Source organism: Salarias fasciatus, chromosome 18, assembly GCF_902148845.1.
Source record: "Salarias fasciatus chromosome 18, fSalaFa1.1, whole genome shotgun sequence".
NCBI lineage: Eukaryota > Metazoa > Chordata > Actinopteri > Blenniiformes > Blenniidae > Salarias > Salarias fasciatus.
In genome coordinates, this window is record NC_043762.1 from 12,988,405 (window position 1) to 13,012,246 (window position 23,842).

Consider the following 23,842-nt stretch of genomic DNA (forward strand, 5'->3'; position numbering starts at 1 on the left):
AAAACCAAACGGTCACAAATCATAACTGATGATGATGGGCGGACATGAGCGAATGATCTGGAACCATGTAGGAAATGATCCTGGTTAAAAGGCACCCTCTGTTTCACCCTGGAACACTTTAATGGCGTGGAGCGTCAGTAGAATCAGTAGACTTCTGGAAATCTTCCTTATCAACAAAAGGAGCTTGGGTTGCTGTGACAGTGTTTTTCAATGTCACCGATTGACTTTTTTTAAATACAAAATGTAGTTTTTTTTTATTAGCAGATGAAATCTAGATCAAAGTATGAGTGATTACTAGTGGGGTTCCTCAGGGTTTGACCCTGGGTCCACTGCAACTTTATGTTAATTTAGGTTCACATTTGCAATAATTTCATTACAACTGTTTGAATCTGTTGAGGCTCCTTTATTCGTGATCTGCTATTTTAAACTTAAAATAAGAGTCGGTACGAGCCAGTTGTTTTTCTGGACCTGAACTGAACAAAGCTTGATGGTTTGTTCGAAAATCTGATGAATCTAACTATTTGCTGTATCTCTGAAAACTTGATCGGATCTTTACAGGTCAGTGTATGTACGTACGTGCTCCCGTCGTTCTGGTGGCAAGGGCTCCTGTGGAACTGCTCAGCAGGGGGTCCGCCGACGGGTCCAAAAATCTGGTGGCCTGGTGCTTCCTCTCTGCTTGGTTCTGTCCGTCTTCCAGTAAACCCGACTTGGCGCCCTGCTGTCGGCACTGCTTGCTTTTATCAAGCAGGTCCTTCCCAAAGAACGCCTCCTGAACACAACATCAGCAAAGCGCCGCTCACTGATGTGTCCAATGCAAGTGTCGTTTCAGATCTTTCCATGTGAAACAGAAGAAACCTGATCGTCTGTATTCACAATAGTCTTTACTGAGGTTGTTGAAAACTACAAAATTATAAAATAACTTGGCTCCTGTGCTGTGTGCTAAACTCTGTAGTTCAGTGGTGTAAACGGATGTAACGCGTTCACAAATATGTACTTTCAGCTGTGTTTAGTGGGAAATATAAACTGCTGCACCTCAAGATCTAAAACAAATCGTGTTTAACTTATTAGTATACTGAGAGTTAGAATTAAAGTAAACAATGCCCAACAAGATGGAGATCTATAATTTAATTACCGTATGTTGAAAAGTTGCCATTTTTGAAATAACAGTAAAATTTCACTTTGTTAAATTTGAGGCCACTCTGAGAGGATGAAATGACGTGGCTCTTACTTGGCTACTTGCCTAAAACAATACACCTCCATGGTGGCAAAGGGCTCAGCATCACCGAGCCCCCCCCACCCCCCACCCCCAAAATTCCTCTTCAGTCCTCCCCCCTCAGCAACATGCAGCTGCAGTTCAACGCCGCACCGAGGCATTAAAAGCCCGACGTGTTGCTCGATCAATAATTAAAGAACTGTGCTTCGCTGTGTCGGACCTTTAGGTTAGACTGAGCCCCTCCTCGAGCCCGACGCCGTGCAGGGATAAAGAGCGATAGTGACAGCTGCTGGCGGCTTAATGCACATTATATAGTAATGTTTTAGTCAACACAAAGTGACACTGAGATACCGGCGAAGGGCCGACGAGCCCCGCAGTCGCCTCCAGTGAAGCTCCGGAGTGTCACTTTAGCAGGAGGACAGGAGCCATTTAAAGAGGATGATCGGAGGCGAGCGCAAACGCAGAAGGAGCCCCCTGCTCTGGAAAACTCCCGCAAGTGGTTTCCAGCCAACGTGCTCTGGATCCCCCACCTCCCCCCGAGGGTGAGATAAGACCCTTTCATGAAGACACGGCGTGACGTGAGCGGGCAATCTGTGCATGTGGGAGGAGACATCTGCATAACAATGCAGCTAAAATAGATTCGCTATCAAGTGATGAAACACATTTTTTTCCTTGTCATAAAAGCAGTTTTCAGATTGCCGTTGATTTGGAGTGAAGTGCCAATTAATTTCTAAATAATGAATCCTGCTGTGATGCTAAAAGGTTATGATTTTTTACTTTAATTTAGAAAAACAGTTGAACAGTATTGCAGGAATCATGTCGAAAAAGAAAATTAATGATCATTTTGGTGTCAGGGTGAAGCGGTGGTTAGTGCTCTTTAGAGAGTGGAGTTTGCATGTTCTCCCTGTCAATGTATGGTTTCCCAGTGCCAGATCTGATTGACTCCTGCAGCCGAGACACAAACCTGCAGGTAGGTGGGAAACGCCTCCTCCAGTTTGGTCTTCTTCTTTCGGTAGCGTTTCTTGATTTTTTCGGGGACTTCCGGCCCGGGAGGCGTCTCGTCCACCGGCGTGTCGGGCAGAGCTTCCGGCCATCCTGCTGCAGAGACACCAACACCTTCAGACTCTCCTCACTCTGCGGTGAGAGGAAAAACTCAAGAGGAGCACCGACCTTCATCTTTCCCCGCCGGATGTTCCGACACGGAGCCGGAGGAGTCCTTCCTGCAGAGCGCGCGCTTGGCTTTGCCTGGACCCTGTCCCGGACGGCTCCTCTGGCGGACCATGAATCCACCGATGCCTTGTGGAAATGACAAATATATCCTCATTAAATGCATCAATGAAAAACACAGCTCAAGTCCGAATTCAACTACAAATGTTCCACAAATCACACCAGCTGTCAGACTCAGCCGCTCTGAGTCCTCATGATCTTAATGTAAATGAAACTAAATGATCTGCACATGAGTGCATTGTGTGTGTTTAGCCTGTGTCACGGAGCTGTATTTGGAATGAACTGAGGTGTGCTCCCGCAGCAGACTCGGCTCTCTGAGCCCCGGCCCAGCATGCACTGCACCATTTCACGCTTCAGAGGAGCTGTCTCCTTCCATCAGGTGCCCTACCCGGCCGGTACGGTTTCCTCTTCCTCTTCTTGCCGCCGTCGGCCCCCTTGGAGTCGTCCTCTGCCGGCTCCCGCTCCAGGCTGGAGTCCGACTTGGCCTCGCAGTCAAGGAGCTCGGCCTCTGCAGGAGGAGAGAGCGCTGATGGTGAGTGACGGCCGGGTGCACGTCTGCAACCCAGCCAGCCAGCTACTGAGGACTCACTTTATTTGCATCCTCTCAACAATGATCTGTCTTATTCTAATCAAGTTTTTTTTAATATCCTGTAAAGTTTGGAATCCCACCCTAAGACCTGAGGAATAATCTTCAGTCTGACAGAAAACAGCACAAATCTTCAGCTAAATCACATCTAACATTTTAACTCAGATCCTGCACGTCCCAATCTAGGTCTCAAACAACAAACTTGTTCTTCCACAAGGAACTGTACTGAGTTGGATGTGTGAGATTAACTCAATAGGCTTGAACATAGGTCATTGAACGCACCACAGCTTAGGGATGAATCATGTAGACATCCTGTACGAAAGATTACAAACAGGTCAACCAATGAGACAAGGAAAGAAGCAAAAGCAGAACCATGACATTCATGCAGATTGCGACGTACCTCTGTGGTCCTCCATGTCTTCGTCCCGGGACAGCTCGCAGAGGGGGTCCACGGGGGGCTGCAGCACGGCCACGCTGTTCTGGTTGATGATCTTCAGCTTCAGCTTGGGTTTGGGCTTCCTGCGCCGCGACGCCGTGGCCGAGAGGCTCTGCAGCTGGCAGAGGCCCGACTCCGTCAAGCACACGCCATCCTGGGTGTACGTCCTCGACAGGTCTGAGAGAAGCAGCAGCAGAGAGTCAGGTCTCCACGGCTCACACTGCTTTCCCGCTGGTTTCCACAGGAAGTGACGTCATTGAGGAAACAAAAAGAGGTTCAAACTCACCGATCTCCCTGGCCTTCGTGACGATCTGCGTCATCATGAGCGGCTCGGGCGTGTCTCTGCTCTTGGTCGGAACTGTCACGGACACATTCAAACAAGCAAAGAGGTCAAAGGTCAGGCGCGTTCACGCGAGGAGTTGAAGGGCTGGAGGAACGTCGGGGCTCTCACCTTTAGTGCTTTTGAAGGTTCGGCACATTGTGCAGTCGAAGCTGCTCTCTGCCGCTTTTTCCACGTCTTCCTCCGAGTGCAGGCTCTGACAGGAGGCGTGAAACCACCTGAACACACACACACACACACACACACACACACACACGCATATGATTGCTTTTATTTAGTTCTACAGGAGGCAGATGTTATTTGCCTCTGATCAAAGTTTCTGTCCTGTAAATTTCCTGCATGTAGGATCTTTTTGGGTTATTTTTTCCTACAAGTATCATAAAAATTACTTTGAGTGTTCTTTTTTCTCATTTTTTGCAGTACAAATGTTTAAATATTTGTTTTTAATCACATTTTTTTCCAAGAAAAATACAACTAAAAGTGATTCCCAGTGCCCCCCCACCAAAATTTGGACATTACTTAATATTTTATGAATATAATCTAAAACGTAAATAACTGCAAAATAGAATACAAATATATAAATAGGCAGGATTTTCACTTCACCATGACATTTCCTTTGCCGCTAAACACAAGTTGATCTGATGCATTGCAACATTAAACTTGAAGCACTTTATTTAAACGGCCTCAGCGCAGAAAAACTTCTGAACCAAAGATGAAATTTAGTGAAGCATAGATATTATGCTGCTGTCAAATCTAATTCATCGTGGTGATTTTTGACGGTGGAACTGGTTTCCAGTTTGCCGGCGTTTCTTGTAGCTCACCTGTCACACTGCCGGCACTGCACGATGATGGTGCCCTCGCTGTAGTCCAGCAGGCACACCGGACACGTCACCAGGCTGGCACAGGGGGCGCACTGCGTGTAATTATTCTGCCAGTCGCACCTCAGGCCCGGCGTGGTGGCTCCACACTGCGTACAGGACACACACCTGCAGGGCCAGAGCGCAGAGGTCATTCACCCCTGACACACCGTCAGACAAAACGGTCAAAACTGCTCTCTGGCTTTCATTATTAATCTATTCAAGACCGATGTCCTTGCTTCTTTTTAACCAGATCATTTTATTAATTATCTGAATTAATAAACCTGTCTTAATGTGATATATTGGTACAAAAGAAATCCTCCGAGGTCAGATTAAGAAGGGAGTTAGTTAGTGAAAAGCCGTTCATACCACTTGCACTTCCAGCTGTCCTTGGGAACGTTCTGCAGAGGCGGGTCCAGGCAGTACGTGTGGTAGCTGATGTCGCAGTCGTCGCACAGCAGCAGGCGTCCGGGGTCGGTGGCCTGGCCGCACGCCTCGCACACCGTGCACTCCAGACAGCGCCAGCCTTTACTCAGAACCACCTTGTTGATCTGAGTGGGGGAGAAGAGGAGAGCTGAGAGCTGGAGCTCCACTGCAGCTGTGCGTCTGTTCCTCTGATGTTCCTGTGAGCTGGTGGAGCGCCGTACCTTAATCCCCACGCAGAACGGGTGGTAACACTGACCGCACTGAGCACATGCCAGGAGACGACCCTCTGCGCCGAGACCGAAGCTCCCGCACACCACACACATGTCCTACACACACAAGCAGTGGACGGTACTCAGGTTAAACACTGGATTACACTTCCTGATTACCTCATTAAAAAGTAGCAGTTACTAGACTCGACAATACAGATGAAACTACAGAAGCTGCCGGAGAAAACTCAGGTTTCAGGGTCTAAAAGAAAAGAAAAGAAGCACCTGTTTGAGTGTGAAGCTGTCGTTGCTGGAGAAAATGACCACCGTGTTGTGCATGGCGTTGTCCTCCTCCTCTTTGATCGGGTACGGAGTCTCGATGGTGGTGATCTAAAAATCAGGACGGACGCACAAATTCACTTTATCGTCCACGGCAAGATCCAGCGACACCGCCTCAGAAACAAATGACTGGATTGAAATTAAAATCCAATCAAACATAATATTATGGAACATAATGCAATGTAGAAACTTAGGTGTACAAACTTTGAAGATACGAACTACAGCATTAAAACATTTATAAAATCATAGATTATGAGGTCAAAAAAAAAAATGCAAAAAAGTACTTGGAAAAACAAAACAAAACAAAACCCAAAAGCCATATAAATTGATATTAAATATAACTATGACATATATAAATTATCAGTGGAAAAAAGAATAACAGAAAATACAATAAAAAGCGAAAAACGAAGCTAAAAAAAACAAATAAACAAAAAAATTATGAATTCTAAAATATGAAAATATAAAAGCAAATATGAATTAAATGAAATCATTGAATGTAAACAACAAGATAAAACAATCAAATTTAAATGTGGTAAGAAATGAAGAAATACATAAAGTGTACAGATTGCACTCAATGAAGCAAAGAATTAAAAAAAAAAAAAAAAAAAAAAAAGGTCACGTACCCCCGGGTTGATGCTGGGACTCACGCCGTTCTTCCCTCTGGCTCGACCGCGGCCAGCCCGGCCCGAGAGACCGGCGCCGCGGGGCCTCCTCCTTCCTGGGAACCCGGACCCTCGACCCTGACGAGAAGAGACCAGAGCAGGAGGTCAGGACACGAGATCAGAGATCAGAGATCAGAGATCAGAGATCAGAGATCAGGCCACGTTATGTGACTCCTACCACACTCCACATGAGGGTTTTACTGGTAAAATTAAGAGGAAGTAAACTGAGAAATGACTTTACTTCCCCCTTTGTTTAGGTGCAAAGACGTATATTTACAAGAAAAAAAAAAGAAAAAAAAAAAAAAACGAGAATGTATACTGCTGCAAAATTTTGTGGAATTTCCAAAAATACAGCAAATGCATTTCGGCTTCATTTGGCAGATCCAAAGAAAGCTGTAAAATCCTTTCTGTCACAGAGGAACCCATCACAGAAATAGACTCCCACAGATGGATTTATCCAAATAAACCTTAAAACCTCTGAATTTTCCAATTTTTGCTCACCTTTATGCTATTAAGCATCTATTTAAAATACAATCCTAAGTTCCCAGAATAACATGTGGAAAACCCAGTGAGTAAAGTCCTCAACCCTCCGAGGTTGGAAATCTACTTTTGGAGAAATAATTTCATCCCATCGTGTTTTTCTCTGTAATAGATGAAAGCTTCACATCCAGTCTGTAGGAGGATGTTGGATGAATCACAGGCAGCTTTCTGTGCCTCAGACATACGTAAAACTTGGTTCTTCTCATCGTGGCCTTTAAAACATTCAGAAACTCAGCAAGAAGAACAAAAAAAAATAAAAAATAAATAAAAAAAAGACCATTTTGATAAAAACTGTTATTTGTGCTTCGGTTTCTGCCACCAGGTTGGACAGTGTCTGAGTCTAGAAGCTGCTTCAGCTCAATCATCACATTTACCCAAAAGCCTGCCCCCTTCCAGCTCCATCATCTTAAACTGCACAGACTCACAGTTCCTCAAAAAGCTGCACAAACGAGTTTGAAAACCAAATGTCAGTGCAGATTTGTCACTTCTGGTCGTCTCCTCAAGTTTTCAAGTTCATCTTTGGCTCAAGAAATGTGGTCTTTTAGGAGGTGAAAAACCCACATGGTGTCTGCAAATCCTACATATCCTGCCTCTTCCAAACCAAACCTGGACTACTTCAGCCGTTAGAGGCTTTAACTAGCTTCTAGGCTTCGGTATGTCCCACCTCAAAGGTGCTTTATCTCTACATTTGGAGGCTTACCGTCCTTCAGAAGTTATTCAATGTCAAGGCACCAAGCTGCGTTCATGAAAGAAATTCAAAGTTTGGTTCAAGTTGGTTTGAATTTGTTTGAATTTATTTTAGATTAAACCTGCTGTTTTATTGTTTTTATGGAGGACTTCGTATCTTGATTGCATGGTAGCACCATTTGCTAAAATAATATCGATTATTTTCAAGTCTTTCCGACTCGCAAACTTTGATTTCTTTCAGTCGCGCAGCCTTTTGCTGAGTCAGATAATGACGAATCAACATCTCAAAGATCTGATGAGGATCTCCAAACCGCAACATATTGTCTGTTTTCAATGCAACAACCTGTTCAAAATGCTAAATTAAAAACTATTGAAGTGAGATCAATGAGATATCATAAAATAATCCAAGCAAAGGACTATTTTTCTAACGAAGATAGGATAAAACAATGTTAAAATGGAAACAAACATTTTTACAAAACTCAAAGAAATGTACTCTTGAAAACAGATCCTCCTCTCAGCAGTATAAATAAATCTTCCTCCTTCATTTGGCCCCTGCCGCTTGCCGTAGTGCTGCTCGGTGTGAGTGTGGGCTACGCTGGTGAAGCTCGGGACCGCTCCGCTAAAACACAGGAGGGCCAATCGGAGGGCGGCTCCGGTATTTACCACTCTGATGCTCCAGCCGGGGCTGCCGGAGGACTGCCTGGTCTTTGGGACGTCCCACCCCTCGGGCTGGTCTGGGGACCAGGACAAGGGTGAGCTCACACTGCTATGGGGGCTCCATGCACCCTAAGGTAAGGGAGGGGTGGGTGAGAGAGTGAGAGAGGGAGGGAGGAGGAGGAGGAGGAGGAGGAGGAGGGCGACAAAATGCAGCAACTTAAAAACAAAGCCAGCAAAGAAACAAAACATCCAAAGGAAAGATGTTAGAGGAAAGCAGTGAGCTTCCAATGGAGCTCTGTTTGGAGCCAATCCTCCGGTTTTTAAACTCCTCTGCTCAGCATTAAAAGATAGTTTCAGTTTGTTTTACTAATAAAGAGTTACGCTGATGGATTTGGATTACAAAAAGACAGAGAACAATAAAAAAAATGTATTAATTTGATTTTTGGTCAAAAAGGTTAGGATGAATTGATCAACAACTGGCTGGCTCGCCAAAATATCAAAGATAATGCAAATTAGGTGAAGATTAGACATGATGAGGATGCATAAATACTGCTGAAAATATGATTTCTGTAAATAAGAGCTCATATACTGAGTCTTTGTGCAGTTTGGTTTGATTAGCACATATTTGACTGGTTGGTTCACTAACAAAGTATTTTTTGCACATATTGCTTGAGAAGGAATATTGAGCAAACAAAAACGAAATAGCTCATTAAAAGTTAAGTTTAAGTTATTGGCATACATATCAAAACCCCCAAAGAGCATAAAACTTTCTATAATTACATCAATGCATAGTTACAGTTTTTTGGGTATTTTCAACTAAGAAAATAATACTGATAATTTTATTCTTTAGTGTCTTGAATAACTCAATTTGACTAGTTTTTTACAGGAAAGCGATCACCTTTTAAACTGTTTTTTTTTTTTTGTTTAACATGAGCAAGCTTTAATTTAGTTGTATATTTTATTTTTGATAGGTTTTTATAAATTTAAGCACTTTGTTTCAGCTTTGGCTATTAAAATGCTTCTGAAAAATAATAACGGGAACATAAAATAATATAATCTCAACTTATTGAATGAGAATCGTTCTCAGAAATTTACTTATTGGAAAAGTTACTTTTTTTTTTTTAGAAAAATCCAAAATAAAACCTAAAGGTCACACTTTAAACCTATTTTGCTTGACGATTCATGTGAACATGACTAATACTTGATGGAAATCAAAGAAAAAAAACAGACTGAATGAAAATAAAATTAAAGTGTTATTTCAGAGATGTCAACCACTTATAGGAAAACTTTTTAATGAAAAGCAGCAAACAGACCACAATAAGTTATTATTCTGTGTTAAAGTCGATCCGTTCATGCACAGTAGTTATAGAGGATTCTCATCGTCTCGCTGGAGAAGCCGAGCTGGGTTAGTTACAGTTTGAGCAGGCAACATCCAGCAAGTAAAGAGACGCTGCTAATCGGAGGAGAAGCAGACTAAAGAGAAGCAGCGGATTTCCTCAGGCACTTCCTAACAAATTAGTTTGAGCAGTTAATTCTGGTTTTAAGAAGTCGGAGGGGAACGGACAACATTTTGCACACTGAACCGAGTCTCCCTTCACCACGGTATCATTCAAATTACAGTCATGGGTGTGATTTGAATCCCATTATTAGCTTTCCGAGAGTCTATATTCGGAGTCTGACCTCATCTCCAGATGCTGAGACAACACTGTGAGGAGATTAAACCGTTCATCAGTGACCCACCATCATCCAGAGGATGCGGTGATGATGAGTGCTGATGAATAGAATTTATCAACAGGGTAATAAAAGATGGATGTCTGAGACATGGACATGACATGAAGAGATGAACGGGGGAGAATGTAGTGAAATCGGAGGAGTGTGTGTTCAGAACACCGAGGTGTCCTGAAAGAAATACTGGATTGATTTCCTCAACTTTTTAACTGGCTTGTGTAAAGTGAAGAAGCCTAAAGTCCAAAACATGATCCGGTGAGAGCTACACTTTCATTTCAAACTTAAAGGGAAAAAGTAGCAAAGTTATTAAAAAAAGAAAAGGAACATTTTTCCACAAGTGATTAAAACTCAGCTGAGGTCTGTTCGAGTACTGAGGCTATAACACACGGAGCTCATGAAGAGACGGAGCATCGCTCATAACTACTGACACAAGCTGTCTGCGTCCAAACTTTTCCCACCCACCACACACACTGCTTCACCTCGCAGAGCCACAAAAACTCTGCATTGACCCGTCCATGTTCAGCCTTCAGCCATGTGAAACACACACAGCATGGAAATCACGACTGGGTTTCTAACATGTGGACCTCAGAAAACTTTTATCCTCTGTGAATAAAGATGCTTCCAACTCTGTTTCCTCCTCATTCGACATATTCGACTCAAATGTCGACAACCTCGGAGGAAGGAGTGAAGCCCCAGGTCTCGCTTGTGATCTTCGGCGGTCCCATAAGGGAGTCCTGAACCTCAGGTTGGGAACCACTGATCCGAATGACGAAAAGGTCAAAGTGCATGCCAACATCATGTCGAGAGCTTAAAGTGTTCCTTTAAATAGCAAATTCAAGCAGAACTGACGCAAAACGACATGTGAAATGTTGAAAATGTGACCTGCAGTGTTTTCTTTTTTAAAACAGATTCCACAAGCAGAGAGCAGAATTAGACTCGCTTACACCTTTCTTGAATCTTCCAACATCTACCATGCAGGTCAAGCTTTTGCCATCTCTTTCTGATGAGAAACACAACAATCATCTTTTCCTTATAGATGGGATTTCAAAGAGAGCATGTCCAAAAAGAAGAAGAAGAAAAAAAACCTTTGATAAGAAAAACATTCAAATGAAGCAACATTTCCATTACTAGATACAGTTCAGGAGCAGATCAAATAATTCTTGATGCACTCATGTTTATAAGCAGAATCAAAAGAGATTGCATGACTTTAACTGGCCAAGAGTGATTAAAAAAAAAAAAAAATCATTCTGATTTCTAATTATAGCAGAGCTGAATAGTATCAACAGTTTAAGTGAGGATAAAATGTTTTATGATTCACTGATGCTAAAGAATCTATACTTCCTGTGGCTTTCAAAATGTCTCCAATCAGAGAGAGAATGCTCTAATTTAGTATGGAGGGCAGAAATCACTAAACTATGATGTTCTCATGATTAGATTTACTTTAAGAGAAACTTTCTGCTTGAGTCCTCTATCAGAAAGTGATTGCATTAATTTGACCTGCAGGACAAAGAAGGAATTAAAGACTGGCATGAAAAAAAATAGCCAAATATTGAAAAGGAGAGAGGATTGAGTGTGTTCTGGTCCACCTGTGTGATGTTCTTTGAAGTGCACTTATCAGTGTTTTACTACTGGAGCTTTGACAGTGAATAAAGTCTGAGAGGTTCCTCATTCACCCAGTTTTTGCTATTTCTAACAGTATGATGAAGGCTATGGGACTTGTTGAATTTCTGAGGACCTAAAATCTAAAAAACACTGTCAGTCTGAGGACTGGAAAATGCTTAAACGTTACGTCCAGCTGCCTTCATGATACGGTCAGAAATGACAGTGAACAGACAGGAAACGGCAGGGATCAGAGATCACAGCAGCGTGGCGGCGTGTGGCGTGACACCGGGACTCGTACCTGCTTCACTCGGGGCCTCCCAGGAGAAAACTTCCTCTTGGTGATGGCGGGCTTCCCCATGCCGATCTTGGGTGTGAACGGGATGAGGGTGGTGGTGGGCACCACGCTGCTGCCACTGCTGCTGCTGCTGCTCAGCGAGGGCAGGATCTGGGCCAGGGGCGGATCTCTGGGCGGTAGGGCCCGGGCCAGAGGGGAGGGGTAGGAAGAAGAAGAAGAAGAAGAAGAAGTCGAAGAAGAAGAAGACGAGGAGACCATTTCGGCCAGTCGCTCCACAGATGTTTTGAGGGGTTTCTCCTCTGAAGACGAGCTGGAAAACGACAGGTTTGGCTGTGTCTCCGGTGTCGTGTCCATGTCCTCCGATGTGCCAGCAGCCGAGGGTTTAACAGTCTCCGCCAGGTTCCTGTGGAAAATGCCCTCCGTCCTCTCCTGGTTAAGTTCTGCCGGAGCCGTTTCCAGGAAGGAGACCCTGACTACGTCCGCGCTGGAAGGCTGGGGTAGCGGGCTTTCCGTCGGTTGGTCCGTGAAGGGTACTGAAGCAGTACTTGGTTCTTTGGTGGTTGAGATGATGGCCATAAGATCCTTTGTGCTAGGGGCGGCCGTGCCCTGCTGGGGGCCGGCCTCGCTGTCTGCTGGTTTGATTTGAGATGTGGCGTCCTGCGTCTGTAGTGCTTCCGTCGGGGGCTGGGCTGGGAACGGCTCCGGGAAAGGAGCCGCTGAGGACGCGGGGCTCTCCGGAGAGCCGGGTGCGGCTCGGACTGCTGGCTGCGTTTCTGCAGAAAGGAAGGAAAAAAAAAAGTGAATGTAGACACCATCAGATTCCGATTCAACAGGAGCAGGTGGAACTAAATAAACCGTGAGTTTCATTTAATACCAACAGTAATGAACACAAGCATACGGAGGGGAGATAATCCCTATTTTACAAACCTGGTTCAAATTCAGCTGCGTTTCTGCTGTCACATGTTTCAGTAACCTGCATCTCCACCGCGTCTGAACCCGCCGAGGCTTCTGAAAGAGGTCAGACATGAAAGATTACTCATCGTAAAATCGTTTTTTTAGAGCTTCTCTGCAGCCAAGCTAAGCAAAAAAATTGATATTTAGTGTATTAATAGATCATTAACTGGTTGAAACTGGTTTTTTACATGAACAAATTAAAACATCCAACAAGAAGAGAGTAGGTATTACATTTTACTTAACAATGGAAGCGACTTTTTTTCTTTTAATTGCACCTCTGCGATTATAACGAAGCATTTGAATAAAAGAGAACATTTATTGAGCGTCAGTCGATGTTAACAGCAGTTAATTTTACACAGATCTCTCTCTGTTCTTAGTGTGGCTCTTTCAACTTAATGCAATCAAGATCAAATGCTCAAACTGTGCAATTATAACAAATAAAATGGTCCAGCTTATTGGAATTATTGCAGTGCAGCATATGAACATGCCTGGGATGGAAGCGTGGATAGGAGCACAGCTGTGTGCGAAATATGATCAAGGAATATGATCATAAGGAAAAAAGTCTGAGAACCACTGGATTGTAGAGCAATACGGAAAATTATTAAAATGATTCAAGGTTTCATGAATTCCTACATGTTGGCCTCAGCGCTGAGCCCCCCAGCTGTGTGATGTGCCCCCATTCTTGCTGCCGTCGTGAGAGGTGTCGTGCCCCCCCGCCCCCCCCCCCCCCCCCCCCCCCCCCCCCCCCCATCAAAGCCATCAGTGCAGTATGAATGGCACTAGTCATGCCGGGCGCTCACACAGCCTCAGACGGTACAGATAGCCCAGTCTTAAGGAGGCCCTCTCCGTTTCCAGTCCGCGAGTTCCCACGTCACGCCGACCCCGGCTCACGCGTGCACCTGCTCGCCGGCGCTGCCAGGAGGGGGGAGGGGGGCACATGGCGGGGCCTGTGTGCTCGCAGGTGCTCATCCGGTGCCGGCGCCAGAAGCTCAATCAGGGAGATCCGAGCGTCCCCAGCCATCGGCCATTAACCCGGCCCGCCGCGCATTCACATGCAAGCCGCGGCTTCCGACGGCTTCCTACAGTGAATGAGGTGACGCCTCGGATAAAGACGGCGCTTTGATGGAGGCGGGGAAGCGGCGGAGTCGGTCTGACCTGTGCTCCCTCAGCATCTGTCAGGAGAGTCACTGTAAGACTCTTTAACCCTTCGCAGCCCGCCGAGTCAAGCCTCGCAGAGTGAGTCAAATCGAAGCAGCTTTAAAGTGGAGCTACTTAAATCTAAATGCTGTGTGAAAACATGTGAGTATATTATCTATGTCGAACATACTGGCAAACAGATTTTCTCATGAGTGTGATATCAACGTGTACAAAAGAAATGCATTATTTGATCTTTTTCAGATACTATTTGAAATGAATTCCCTAAAAATAGCATGATAAGCTATGATCAATAATTTTTATGGTATTTGTTGATATGCATTGTTTATATTGGGAGATAATGATGAATTAGCAATATATTATGTCACCCGAGCGGTTAGAATTCAAATCTCAGTGAGAATATATCCGGTTTGATTCCAGGTTTGAGGTACATGAGATCCAACAAGCAAGGAGTCCAATCGCATTTTCAGACGCTCAGCATGAGTCTCAAAGGTTCTCGCTTCAGGTGTGTGTGTGTGTGTGTGTGTGTGTGTGTGTGTGTGTGTGTGTGTGTGTGTGTAGCAGAACAATAATGAATGAGCCAGCATGGCTGTGAGGCAGGTGAGGAGACATGAGATCTACAGCACCATTACGCGAGAGAGTGAGAGAGAGAGAGACTCTGCAGAGCTGTCACAGCCATCATCCTCCTCATCATCATCATCATCATCTGCAGCCTCATCATCCTCATCCTCCTCCCCATCCTCTTCTGGCACAGCTCAGAGTTTCATGCAGATAGATTCCAGCAGTGATTTAAAGAAGCTGTGTGACCAGCAGGCAGCAGCAGACACATGTTAGATCACATTTATTACCAGGAAGTTTTCTCTGCATCTGAATTTAATCTGGAGGGGCCACCAAAGCTTTGCTCACATCCTGGATAACGTGCGTGATGCATGGAAGGAGAACTTATTGGAATGTTACTAGATAATATGTGCATCACCTTTGGGTTGTACAGAATTTATTACCAGTAACTTAAACTAAATGAAAGACTTCCAAAACTAGTCAGTAACCGTTTCAAAACTGGCCTAAAAAAAAAAAAAAACCTCTCTAAAAATAATCAATAACCACTCCAAAGCAAGTCTCAGACTGTTCCAAAACGAGCCTGTAGTCACTTCAAAACTAGCCTGGAACTACTCCAAAAATTAGTCTGTGATTGCTCCAAAACTCACCTGTAACCACTGAAAACTAGTCTGTTATAATTCTAAAACTAGCCTACAACCGTACTAAATCTAATCTATAACCTATCCAATAATCGCTCGAAAACTAGTCTGGAATCAAACACAAAAACACCCCACTGGTTGTTAGGACACCAATTTTTCCCACATATACCCAACAAATTGTGAACCGTAAATGCGCCATTAAAAGTGAACCACTGTGCCAAAAAAGACTTGCGCTTCGGCACAGAGAAGGATGGACCACAGACAATCCAAAACACAGGAGACATGAAAATAAGTGTCTTCTGAAGTTTAAAAAATTTACCATTGACAGGCTGCACATACTTATTCCCGGTGGACGAGATGGAGAAACAAAGCACTTTAACATTTCAAAACACTGAATTACAAAGGAAATAGAGACGCTTTAATCTACTGCTAATAGGACACCATCTGGTTATTGGGGAGTCCTCAGAAAAGACTCCAAATAAAAGCGGGAGTGCATCTCTTTGGTTTTACTCCAAACTATTTCCCCCCCCAAATCTTTCATCTGCAACCACAGCGAATAAAAAAATAATAAAAAAAAAAGTCTTCATTGGCGCTGACAAACTGGTGTCAAGCTGAAACTTCTAACTGCTTCTGCACGGCTGGAGGCCGAGTCAACGAACTGACAGAGCTGCACACTTCATTTCCCGTCTCGTGACCTGTGCAGGAGCCTGTAGGATCAGAACGCCCTCGCCGTTACAACACGTGATTAATGTGCCGATCAAACAGGTTTGGATCTCGGGAGGCACGCTTTGGCTCAGACAGAAAGACGCCGACAAGGAGGAAAGATCAGAGCGTCGTCGGCGTAGAATCTCACCTTTCTGGAACGGAGACCCGTCGGGTTTCTGGTCCGACGTGGCCAGCTTCTCCTCCTGGACGGCGGCCTGAGCGGGCTCTGGATCCGAGTGCAATGGAACGGCGAGTAACTCCGGTTCGGGGTCATTGTGCATTTCGGGAGGCAGCAGAGTGCCAGGTTCTAGATCTGTGTGCTTTAGAGCCAGCTGTAGGCCAGCCTCAGAGTTTGTGTGCATGGAGGCTGGCTGAGGGCTGAGCTCTGGGCCGGTGTCCATATCCTCTGCCTGCAGCGCCTGCTCTGCAGCAGGAGACCTGCAGTTGGAACAAACATAGTCCTCTCTGGGGTGGATTTCTGCTTGGCCTGAGTTCTGACGCTCGCACTCCAGGTGTAGCCATCTGAAAGCAGAGCAGAGGAATTCGGGAGGCTGTTGGACTGGGATCTCTGAAAAATCCTCAAATGTGACATGTATATTAGTGTGCTGCCAGGGAAAGCCGGGAAGAGGATCGGGACAAAGCAGAGTGGCTTATCAAGTATTTAGGCAACTCAAAGCTATTGCACCAATTTATTTTTTCCTCCACGCTTTTTTCCCCCCATAATTACAGCTTTAAAAAAAGCAACATTTTCTCTCCATGGCAGCAATGACAGTTTCTGACTGAGTGTCGTGAAGAGGAAGACCTACGGGTCTGAGTATACATCAATGTAGAACATAAATTAAAGATGTTTCAAATATATAAAATTTTATTTTCTTTGCAGCTCTAAAAACCCTCTGTACCTGCTGTATCTTCTTAAAAAAAAAAAAAAAAAAAAATCAGTTTTATGTAGAATTAAAAAAAAAAGAAGAAGATATTTCCACACATTAAATTCTCAGCAGCTGATATAATTTGACAAATATTTTACAGATTCATTGGTTCAAAATTAATTGTTAGCTGCACTTGGTGGTGTAAACAGAAAACATAAAGGTCCCAGTATACCCCTATGTGGAACACCGCAGACGAAGTTAAATATTTCAAGCACTGAAAATTACTTTGAACATATTTGTAAATCCAGTTAGCATATTTTTTGCGAAAAGGTTAGAACAACCAAATGATTTCCCCCCCAAAAAATCAAGCTAAATGTTAAGTGCTGGATTTGTTTTGTGCAAAAATGTCATATTTCTATTATTTATTTCTTATTGTTTCTGGTTCATAAATTTGGAAATATTAAGAAAGGCAAACATTTGTGGTTGTGGGCTGTTGGAAAAAATGGAGAATTAAGAAGCCTGCCTAGGCTTGTTTTTTTTTTTTTTTTAACTCTTTCATGATTACAAACTAAATATTTTTGTTGTGGATCGTTGGGAATAAACGGATTAGAAGTTTTGATTGCCATTAACAGTACAGCACAATAATGAAACAAGGCTTTCAGAACCAATTTACCAAACATTTCTTCACTATTTTTAAAAACCAAGCAAGACATCAAACAAATTCAACAATAATGGAAATATTGAAAAAAAAAAAATAAATAAATAAATAATAAATCCGCTTCTCACCTCTTACAAGTCTGACAGAACAGCAGGTCTTTGTGGTGCTCCGGGTCCAGGATGCAGGTACACATAGGACAGCTCAGAGCCGGATCCTGGTTCTGGACGCAGTTCTCACACAGCAGGCTGGTGTGGTGCCACTGGCCGCTGGTTCGAGTCCCACACTGGACACACACTCTGCAGTTCTAAAGGCGAAAAAGCGGCATGCAGAGTGAGGAAGCTGAATCATGATTGTGATTGGAGTGCTTATTGGGGAGTACCTTTTAAAGATTAAAGACGTTCAGAATTAATTTAATTCAATTTTCAATTCAGTTTTATTTATATAGCATCAAATAGAACACAGTAATTTCTAGGAATCAAATTTTTTAATTGAAATTCAAAAGAGAAAAACTGCCATCAGAGTGCTGATATTGATATTCAGCGTCTGCAGTGTGAGGAAAATAAAACTTTCATGTGCTTACTTCATTTGTTATTTTCAGAAGACCATTCAAATAACAAATTGTCAACATTTACTGAAAATATTGTGTGAAAGCCATTCAAATGAGCTCGTTCAGCTCATGCAATGAGTCTTAAGTCTTTAATCATAATTAAATCCGAACGTAGACTGATGAAAAAAAAAAAAAAACATGATTTCAACTCAGTTTTTTTAAATACTGGCCCCAAACAAGATGAAATCCAAAATAATCTAGATTTCCTCCATGACCGAGAAAGAGGAAAACCAGACCTTTATCACAGGATAAGTCTATCATCACTAACAATTACAAATGTTTATTGATTTCATGCTGAAAATCTGAGGTGTGTAATTTAGTTTTTTGAAATAGTTAAACCATTTAAATAAAACATATTTTAAAAATACTGTCTATAAAACATTCCAATAGTTTTTTGGACCATTCAGATAATTTTAAAAGTCCCTCAATTAGCATTAAATTACAAAAGTAACAGAATTTGAGTCATATTTAATATAAGGATGATTTTAGCTGAGTCAGTGATTCAAAAAAACTGATGGTCATCTTGTTTGCACGGATAAATCTGTATTATTTGCTGGAGAGCACCTTTTAAAGAGTTCCTGAAATAGAATAGAACAAATCAGAAAACTGGCATCCAAACATTGAGGCACTGGCTGTCAAACGGGACGCTGCTGCGACGTGCCGCCAAGTTTCCTCACAAATGGCCGAGAACTGGAAGCCGAGCAGTTTGCCAGGATGAAAACATGGAGGACAGCACTGATATTTTTCACATGCGTCTGAAAGCAGACGATCTCGCTTGGTTCGTTTTCGATGACACTGCAGTTTTAAAAATGGACTCAACCACTTCTCTTCCCAGGTTCTTGGTTTAAATGCTAAAAATGAACATTAACATTAAATTAGGTGAATTACGTGGCCAAATTTGATGGGAATGTTCTCCAAAAAATTACCTACAACTCACCCATTGTGATTCAGCTGATTCACAATGGAAACGCCATTCAACAGAAATTGTTTCGGTGTTAGAAGAACACCAGATATTTCTCATGTGCTTTCAACGTTACATCAGGATCTGTACTGTAAAACAAAGCTTCAGTATGCACTTCATTCAAGTGTTTTATTAATCAGACTATAAGGAAGAACTACGGTGACACCAGAATGATGACTCATAAATGAAGTACCATCATGTTACTGTCACTCAGAAAAACGGCATCGAAAGCACCAGCATGCCACCGGGCTCCTTCTGCTGCAGACGTGAAGACCAGCTCCGAGCTGAACGGTGACTCAGTTTCCATTGATCTGCACTCCGGCGAGGAGACGCCGCTCAGAGGCTTTGCTGCTGTGCTGAGTCAAACCGAGAAGCTGAGGTAAAGATCATCACCCACTGCCTGCACCGCTGTGACCTACTCAAGCCTACACACTTTCTTTTCTTTAAATGAAGACGGCGTGCCGGCCGCTAACCGACCGGCGCTGCAGCCTTCAGTAGATCGGACCGCGTGAAGCATTTCGTGGCCGCACATACAAACCGAGACCCGTGTCACGGAGGTTTTTCCACTGGCGATGCCACGTCTGCTGAGCGTAGATTTCAAAAAGTCACTGTCGGTCGCGTGACGTAGCTGCTGCCTACCTTACATCTCCATCCGTTGGTGGGCAGAGCATCCATGGCGGGCTGCAGACAGAAGGTGTGGTAGCCTTTGTCACACATGTCACACACCAGCATCTTGGTGTCCTCTCCCGGGTTCCTGCACAGGCAAGAGCAGACCGAACAGGATCCGTCATTTGGAGAAATGTGAATGAAAACTGTTAGCGATGGCAGAGAACAATCACCTTTTTGATTCAACTCTTCTTTTTTAGTGGGCTTTTTGTTCAGGCCGCACCAGAAACAGTGCTGACCTGTGATTTACGTTACTCAACATTTTGGTTTGTTGGCCAGATTGGACCATCCTGTATGCTGGTTTTGGCTCACAGCAGTTAAGTTTAGAACGATCTGGAACTGTTATAAATACTCAAAAAGCAATCAAAATTAAGGTAAAATATTCAGTTAAGAAAAAAAAAAATCTGTGCTGATCCTATCTGCTCTCTACACTGCAGGTTTTCCTCCTCTTTATATCTGCATTCAGCTCATCAGAGTATCTTGACATAAATAAGCGACAAATGAACAGGTAATGTTGCCATGATCAGTTAAGCTGATTTTTCGGGGATTTCAAAATGTTTACCTCATTCAATTTTTCACACAGTTATTCAGTCATGTGTCTTTTTTCAATAATGTGATTAGCATTTGTAACATGTAATCATATTTTCATAACTGTTATACAATATTAAATCATCATATCCTTTAATGCTCAGCTCAAATAAAATGAATAAATAAATCCATACGATGGATTAGAGGATGGAAACATTTCACCGGCCATTGTTAACAAGGCATAACAAAGCTACATCATCACAAAGCTAAACAAATTCGTTCGACTTGGTTTCCCCAGCAACATCTTCAGCTCTGCTTCAGATACCTCTAGAAAAGCTGTGGAAACTCAAGGTACAGTAAAAGGGCAGCTCAGAAAAAAACTGTAGCTGCTTTGTATTTTCAATAAACCAAGAAATGAAGCAAGAAATATTTACATTGAAAGCTAAACTTGAGGAGTTAGTTCATAAGTAAAAATGGCCTCCGCCATGTTTTAAATATTGTTGAGAAAAATGTATTTTGTTGGGAAAAGACATCTATAAATGTCTGAAAGATGCTGCTGAATTTCCTCAGTTTGAGACTCATGTTGGGTCTCAGATCACGGAGACATCTTCGAAGGCGGCGCAGCACTGAGAGGCTTTCTGATTTGAATGTGGAAACTTAAAACTCCACGGACAGCGGTTACCTGAGGCAAACAGGCCGGGATGGTAATGGAGCTCCTGTGCTGTTTAAATAAGGTCAGAGGTTATAATACTGAGCTGGAGGGTACAACATCCAGTTAAGGTCCTCGCAAACCACAGAGGTAAACAAACCAGCAGCGAGCCGTGCCCACCGGCTCTGCAGAATTTAAATAGGAAGGAAAGAGAAGCGCGCACAGAAACCTTCGCTACGGGGCGCACACATGTGGAGTCTGGGGGGGGGTGGGGGGTGGGGGTGGGGCGGGGTGACTCACTTGCACGTCTGGCAGATTTTGCACTCGGGGCACTGCCAGCCCGCTCTCCTCAGAGGGGTCACAGCCATGTCCAGGCACATCCCGTGGTAATGCAGACCACAACTGGTGCAGAAGAGCTGGTCCAGGAGGTCCCCGGGGCTGTCGCACAGCGCGCAGTTCACATCGTCCACGACTGGGGCGGCCACGGGGAGGAGACCGGGGGGAGACAGAGGAGAAGGTGTGCTTCGTCAAACTGCTGTCATGCATTAAAAATAGCAACAATCTTCCTACCGTGTTATTCCACATGAGAGAAAGTGGATAAAATTGAGATTTTCTTCCAAAATCATGCAATTTTTTTTTTAAATAAAAGTTGAAGGTAAAGAAAACCCCTTTGCTGAGTTTCCACTGCCATGTAGCAAAAGTATGACCTTATTTATGTATTTCAAGAAAAAAAAACTAAACCGTTAAAGACTAAATCTACATTTACGGCAGGGAAAAAAGCCTACCCTGCTATTAGTCAAAGACCAGTAAGTGTTACACAGGTAATATTTTTCATTGATAAATACTCAAAAAAAAAAAAAAAAAAAAAAAATCGGGGTTTAATAAACAAAACAAAAAAGATGAAAATTAACCTGTTTTTCTGATAGGTATTATTCTAGTCCCTCTGATGAGTTTTCAGTTGATAGTAATGTACATTCAGACTTGTATAATAACTCCTGTAAAGGTGTTAAATAGTGTGATAGATAAACGTAGTTGTCTGCTCTAGAAGACATATCATTCAAAAAATATAACAGTGACTTTTAATCCCCATATTCCGATGAGGGAATAAATGTTGTAAATAGTAACTTAACGGTTTGAAATAAAGAGGTGAAAATAAAATAAAAGCATGGTCGTGGTGTATTAAACTTTGACGTGTTAAAGCCACTTACATTTGAGAATGGCCAATTCGATGTGTTCTGGGCAGAGGAGCGAGAGACTCCTGATATCCTGAAAGGTCCCAGCTGCCCCCGCACAGGGGTAATGGTAGAGTTGAGCACATCCTTCAGCACAGCACTTTATGGATGCTCCAAGGCGCTTACAGTATGCACAGTGCTGCGAGGGAAAGACGAGAGGAGAGCCACGGTTTAATGGTTTGTCTGATGATCCTTCTAATATGTCCAGAATGTCTGTCCATCCACGGTGGCGTTTCTCAGGCTGAAATTCTCCAGTCAGCCAAACGCATGCTGACACTGGTTGCTATGGTGATTCCAGAAAAAGAGGAAAGGGGAGGGGCAAGAGAGGACTCGGTTGGACAGACGCAGACTAAAAAGGAGGCTGGAAAACACAGTGGTCACGAAAAAAAAGATAAAATCGTTGGAGAAAAATAATTTCAAGGTGAGCAACACAAACAGAGATCCGGAGATGATTTACACGGAAACGTTTACTCGGCAACAATTTCAAGTTAAAACGTAAAACTTTTGTAGCATTTTGGGGTCTGTTTACACAACAACAGTGCTCCAAGTCACTGAAAATGCCAAGTGTTGAAAACAATAGATGGACAATAACAGAGTGGCATGACTTTCAGTCATGTCGTGTAGGGTCTTCGTGTCTCCATGGTTTGTCAAATAGGAGATATAACAGGAGCGAGACCTCTTCTGTTTCTCTCTGTCACCACAGAGCTCAGTTCCACAAATGACTTACGGCCAGGAGGAGGTTCGAGTGGATTAGAGAAAAAAATTACAGTCCAACTGGATAAAAGAGTTCCAACTGATGGACAATTTGTGAAGATTCAATCTGCACTCCGGAATCGGACTGTGAGTATTCTTACTGTGAGGCAAAATACCAACCACTGCCCCACTGTACAGCCATTCCTAAATGACTGCGCTTTATCCTTTAATGTGTCACTGGAAAAACACTCCGCTGAGGATTAAGACCCTCGTTTAAACCCCGTCTGAATCAGCCACTCTGCAGATGAAGTGGACGACTCGCTGACGGCCCGCAAACACAATCAGACGAGCCGAGCGGTTAGCGGTTAGCGCAGCGGCCGCTCGGAGCCCCGGTGAGTGGCGTGACCTTTTCCATTTCACAGCCGAGAGATCCGCGCTGCCGGGCCGACCTTTACCGGCCCGTCTGATCCATCAGCTCTGCCGCGCCTCGCTGGAGCGCTCCCTCCCCTGCTGCCCGACACATTAAGACGGTGTTAACACCCATTAGTCCGCGGATGTTCCTCTCGACTCACCTTTGTGCTCCCTGAGTCAATGGCTCTGTCCACATTAAGCAGAGATTGTCCCTCGCCCTCACAAACGCCGTCGGACCACAAGGCACAACTCTGATGTGCCCAGCATTGCCCTGAAATTATAAAAAAAAAAAAAAAAAAAAAAAAAAAGATTAGCAAAAACACAGAAGAGTCAAAAATGTCAGCTTCTGTTTTATGATTTACTCAAGAAAAGAAGTGACACTGTGTCTATGTGTGTGTGTGTTTATGTATGTATGTTTTATTTAAGTGCTGAAAGTGATTTGAACACAATTAAGGAAAGAAATTGATAAAAGTGTGAATAGCTATGGTTCAACAGTACCAGTACTGTTAATGCTCTCAATACCAACACGGTGTAACCTGCTCAATAAATTCATGATATTTACCATTAATTCATTTGAATTGTGATGAGGTTACACTATCAAATTGCTGTTATAAAATACATGAAGGTCATTCCCAATAATGAATCAATACAGCAGGTTTATCATAAAGCTACAATGTTTTCCCCTCATTTGGCGTATCCTCTGTATTTTTTCACTTGCTTAATGGAATGTATGACAAAAAAATTGTGATTGGGAGCACAA

The 23,842-nt window shown here is 43.4% G+C and overlaps 1 protein-coding gene across 7 annotated transcripts in view; it reads right to left on the reverse strand.

Moving 5' to 3' along the window:
- kmt2cb (lysine (K)-specific methyltransferase 2Cb) overlaps positions 1 to 23,842 on the reverse strand; it is an 85,240-nt gene that overhangs the window by 26,323 nt on the left and 35,075 nt on the right. For 4 of the 7 annotated variants that reach the window (XM_030115171.1, XM_030115172.1, XM_030115170.1 and 1 more), the window contains exons 7-27: positions 23,244 to 23,353; positions 21,955 to 22,117; positions 21,047 to 21,218; positions 19,543 to 19,657; positions 17,464 to 17,639; positions 15,960 to 16,333; positions 12,729 to 12,809; positions 11,805 to 12,574; positions 8,183 to 8,305; positions 6,254 to 6,370; positions 5,577 to 5,681; positions 5,307 to 5,411; positions 5,029 to 5,210; positions 4,624 to 4,788; positions 3,914 to 4,020; positions 3,749 to 3,820; positions 3,427 to 3,639; positions 2,829 to 2,948; positions 2,384 to 2,509; positions 2,178 to 2,311; positions 577 to 769 (exon numbers count right to left, since the gene is read on the reverse strand). In XM_030115171.1, coding sequence (XP_029971031.1) covers positions 577 to 769; positions 2,178 to 2,311; positions 2,384 to 2,509; positions 2,829 to 2,948; positions 3,427 to 3,639; positions 3,749 to 3,820; positions 3,914 to 4,020; positions 4,624 to 4,788; positions 5,029 to 5,210; positions 5,307 to 5,411; positions 5,577 to 5,681; positions 6,254 to 6,370; positions 8,183 to 8,305; positions 11,805 to 12,574; positions 12,729 to 12,809; positions 15,960 to 16,333; positions 17,464 to 17,639; positions 19,543 to 19,657; positions 21,047 to 21,218; positions 21,955 to 22,117; positions 23,244 to 23,353 — 3,723 coding nt within the window. The remainder of the gene's footprint in view (positions 1 to 576; positions 770 to 2,177; positions 2,312 to 2,383; positions 2,510 to 2,828; positions 2,949 to 3,426; positions 3,640 to 3,748; positions 3,821 to 3,913; positions 4,021 to 4,623; positions 4,789 to 5,028; positions 5,211 to 5,306; positions 5,412 to 5,576; positions 5,682 to 6,253; positions 6,371 to 8,182; positions 8,306 to 11,804; positions 12,575 to 12,728; positions 12,810 to 15,959; positions 16,334 to 17,463; positions 17,640 to 19,542; positions 19,658 to 21,046; positions 21,219 to 21,954; positions 22,118 to 23,243; positions 23,354 to 23,842) is intronic. The other 3 variants (XM_030115169.1, XM_030115174.1, XM_030115173.1) reach the window with 3 other exon arrangements.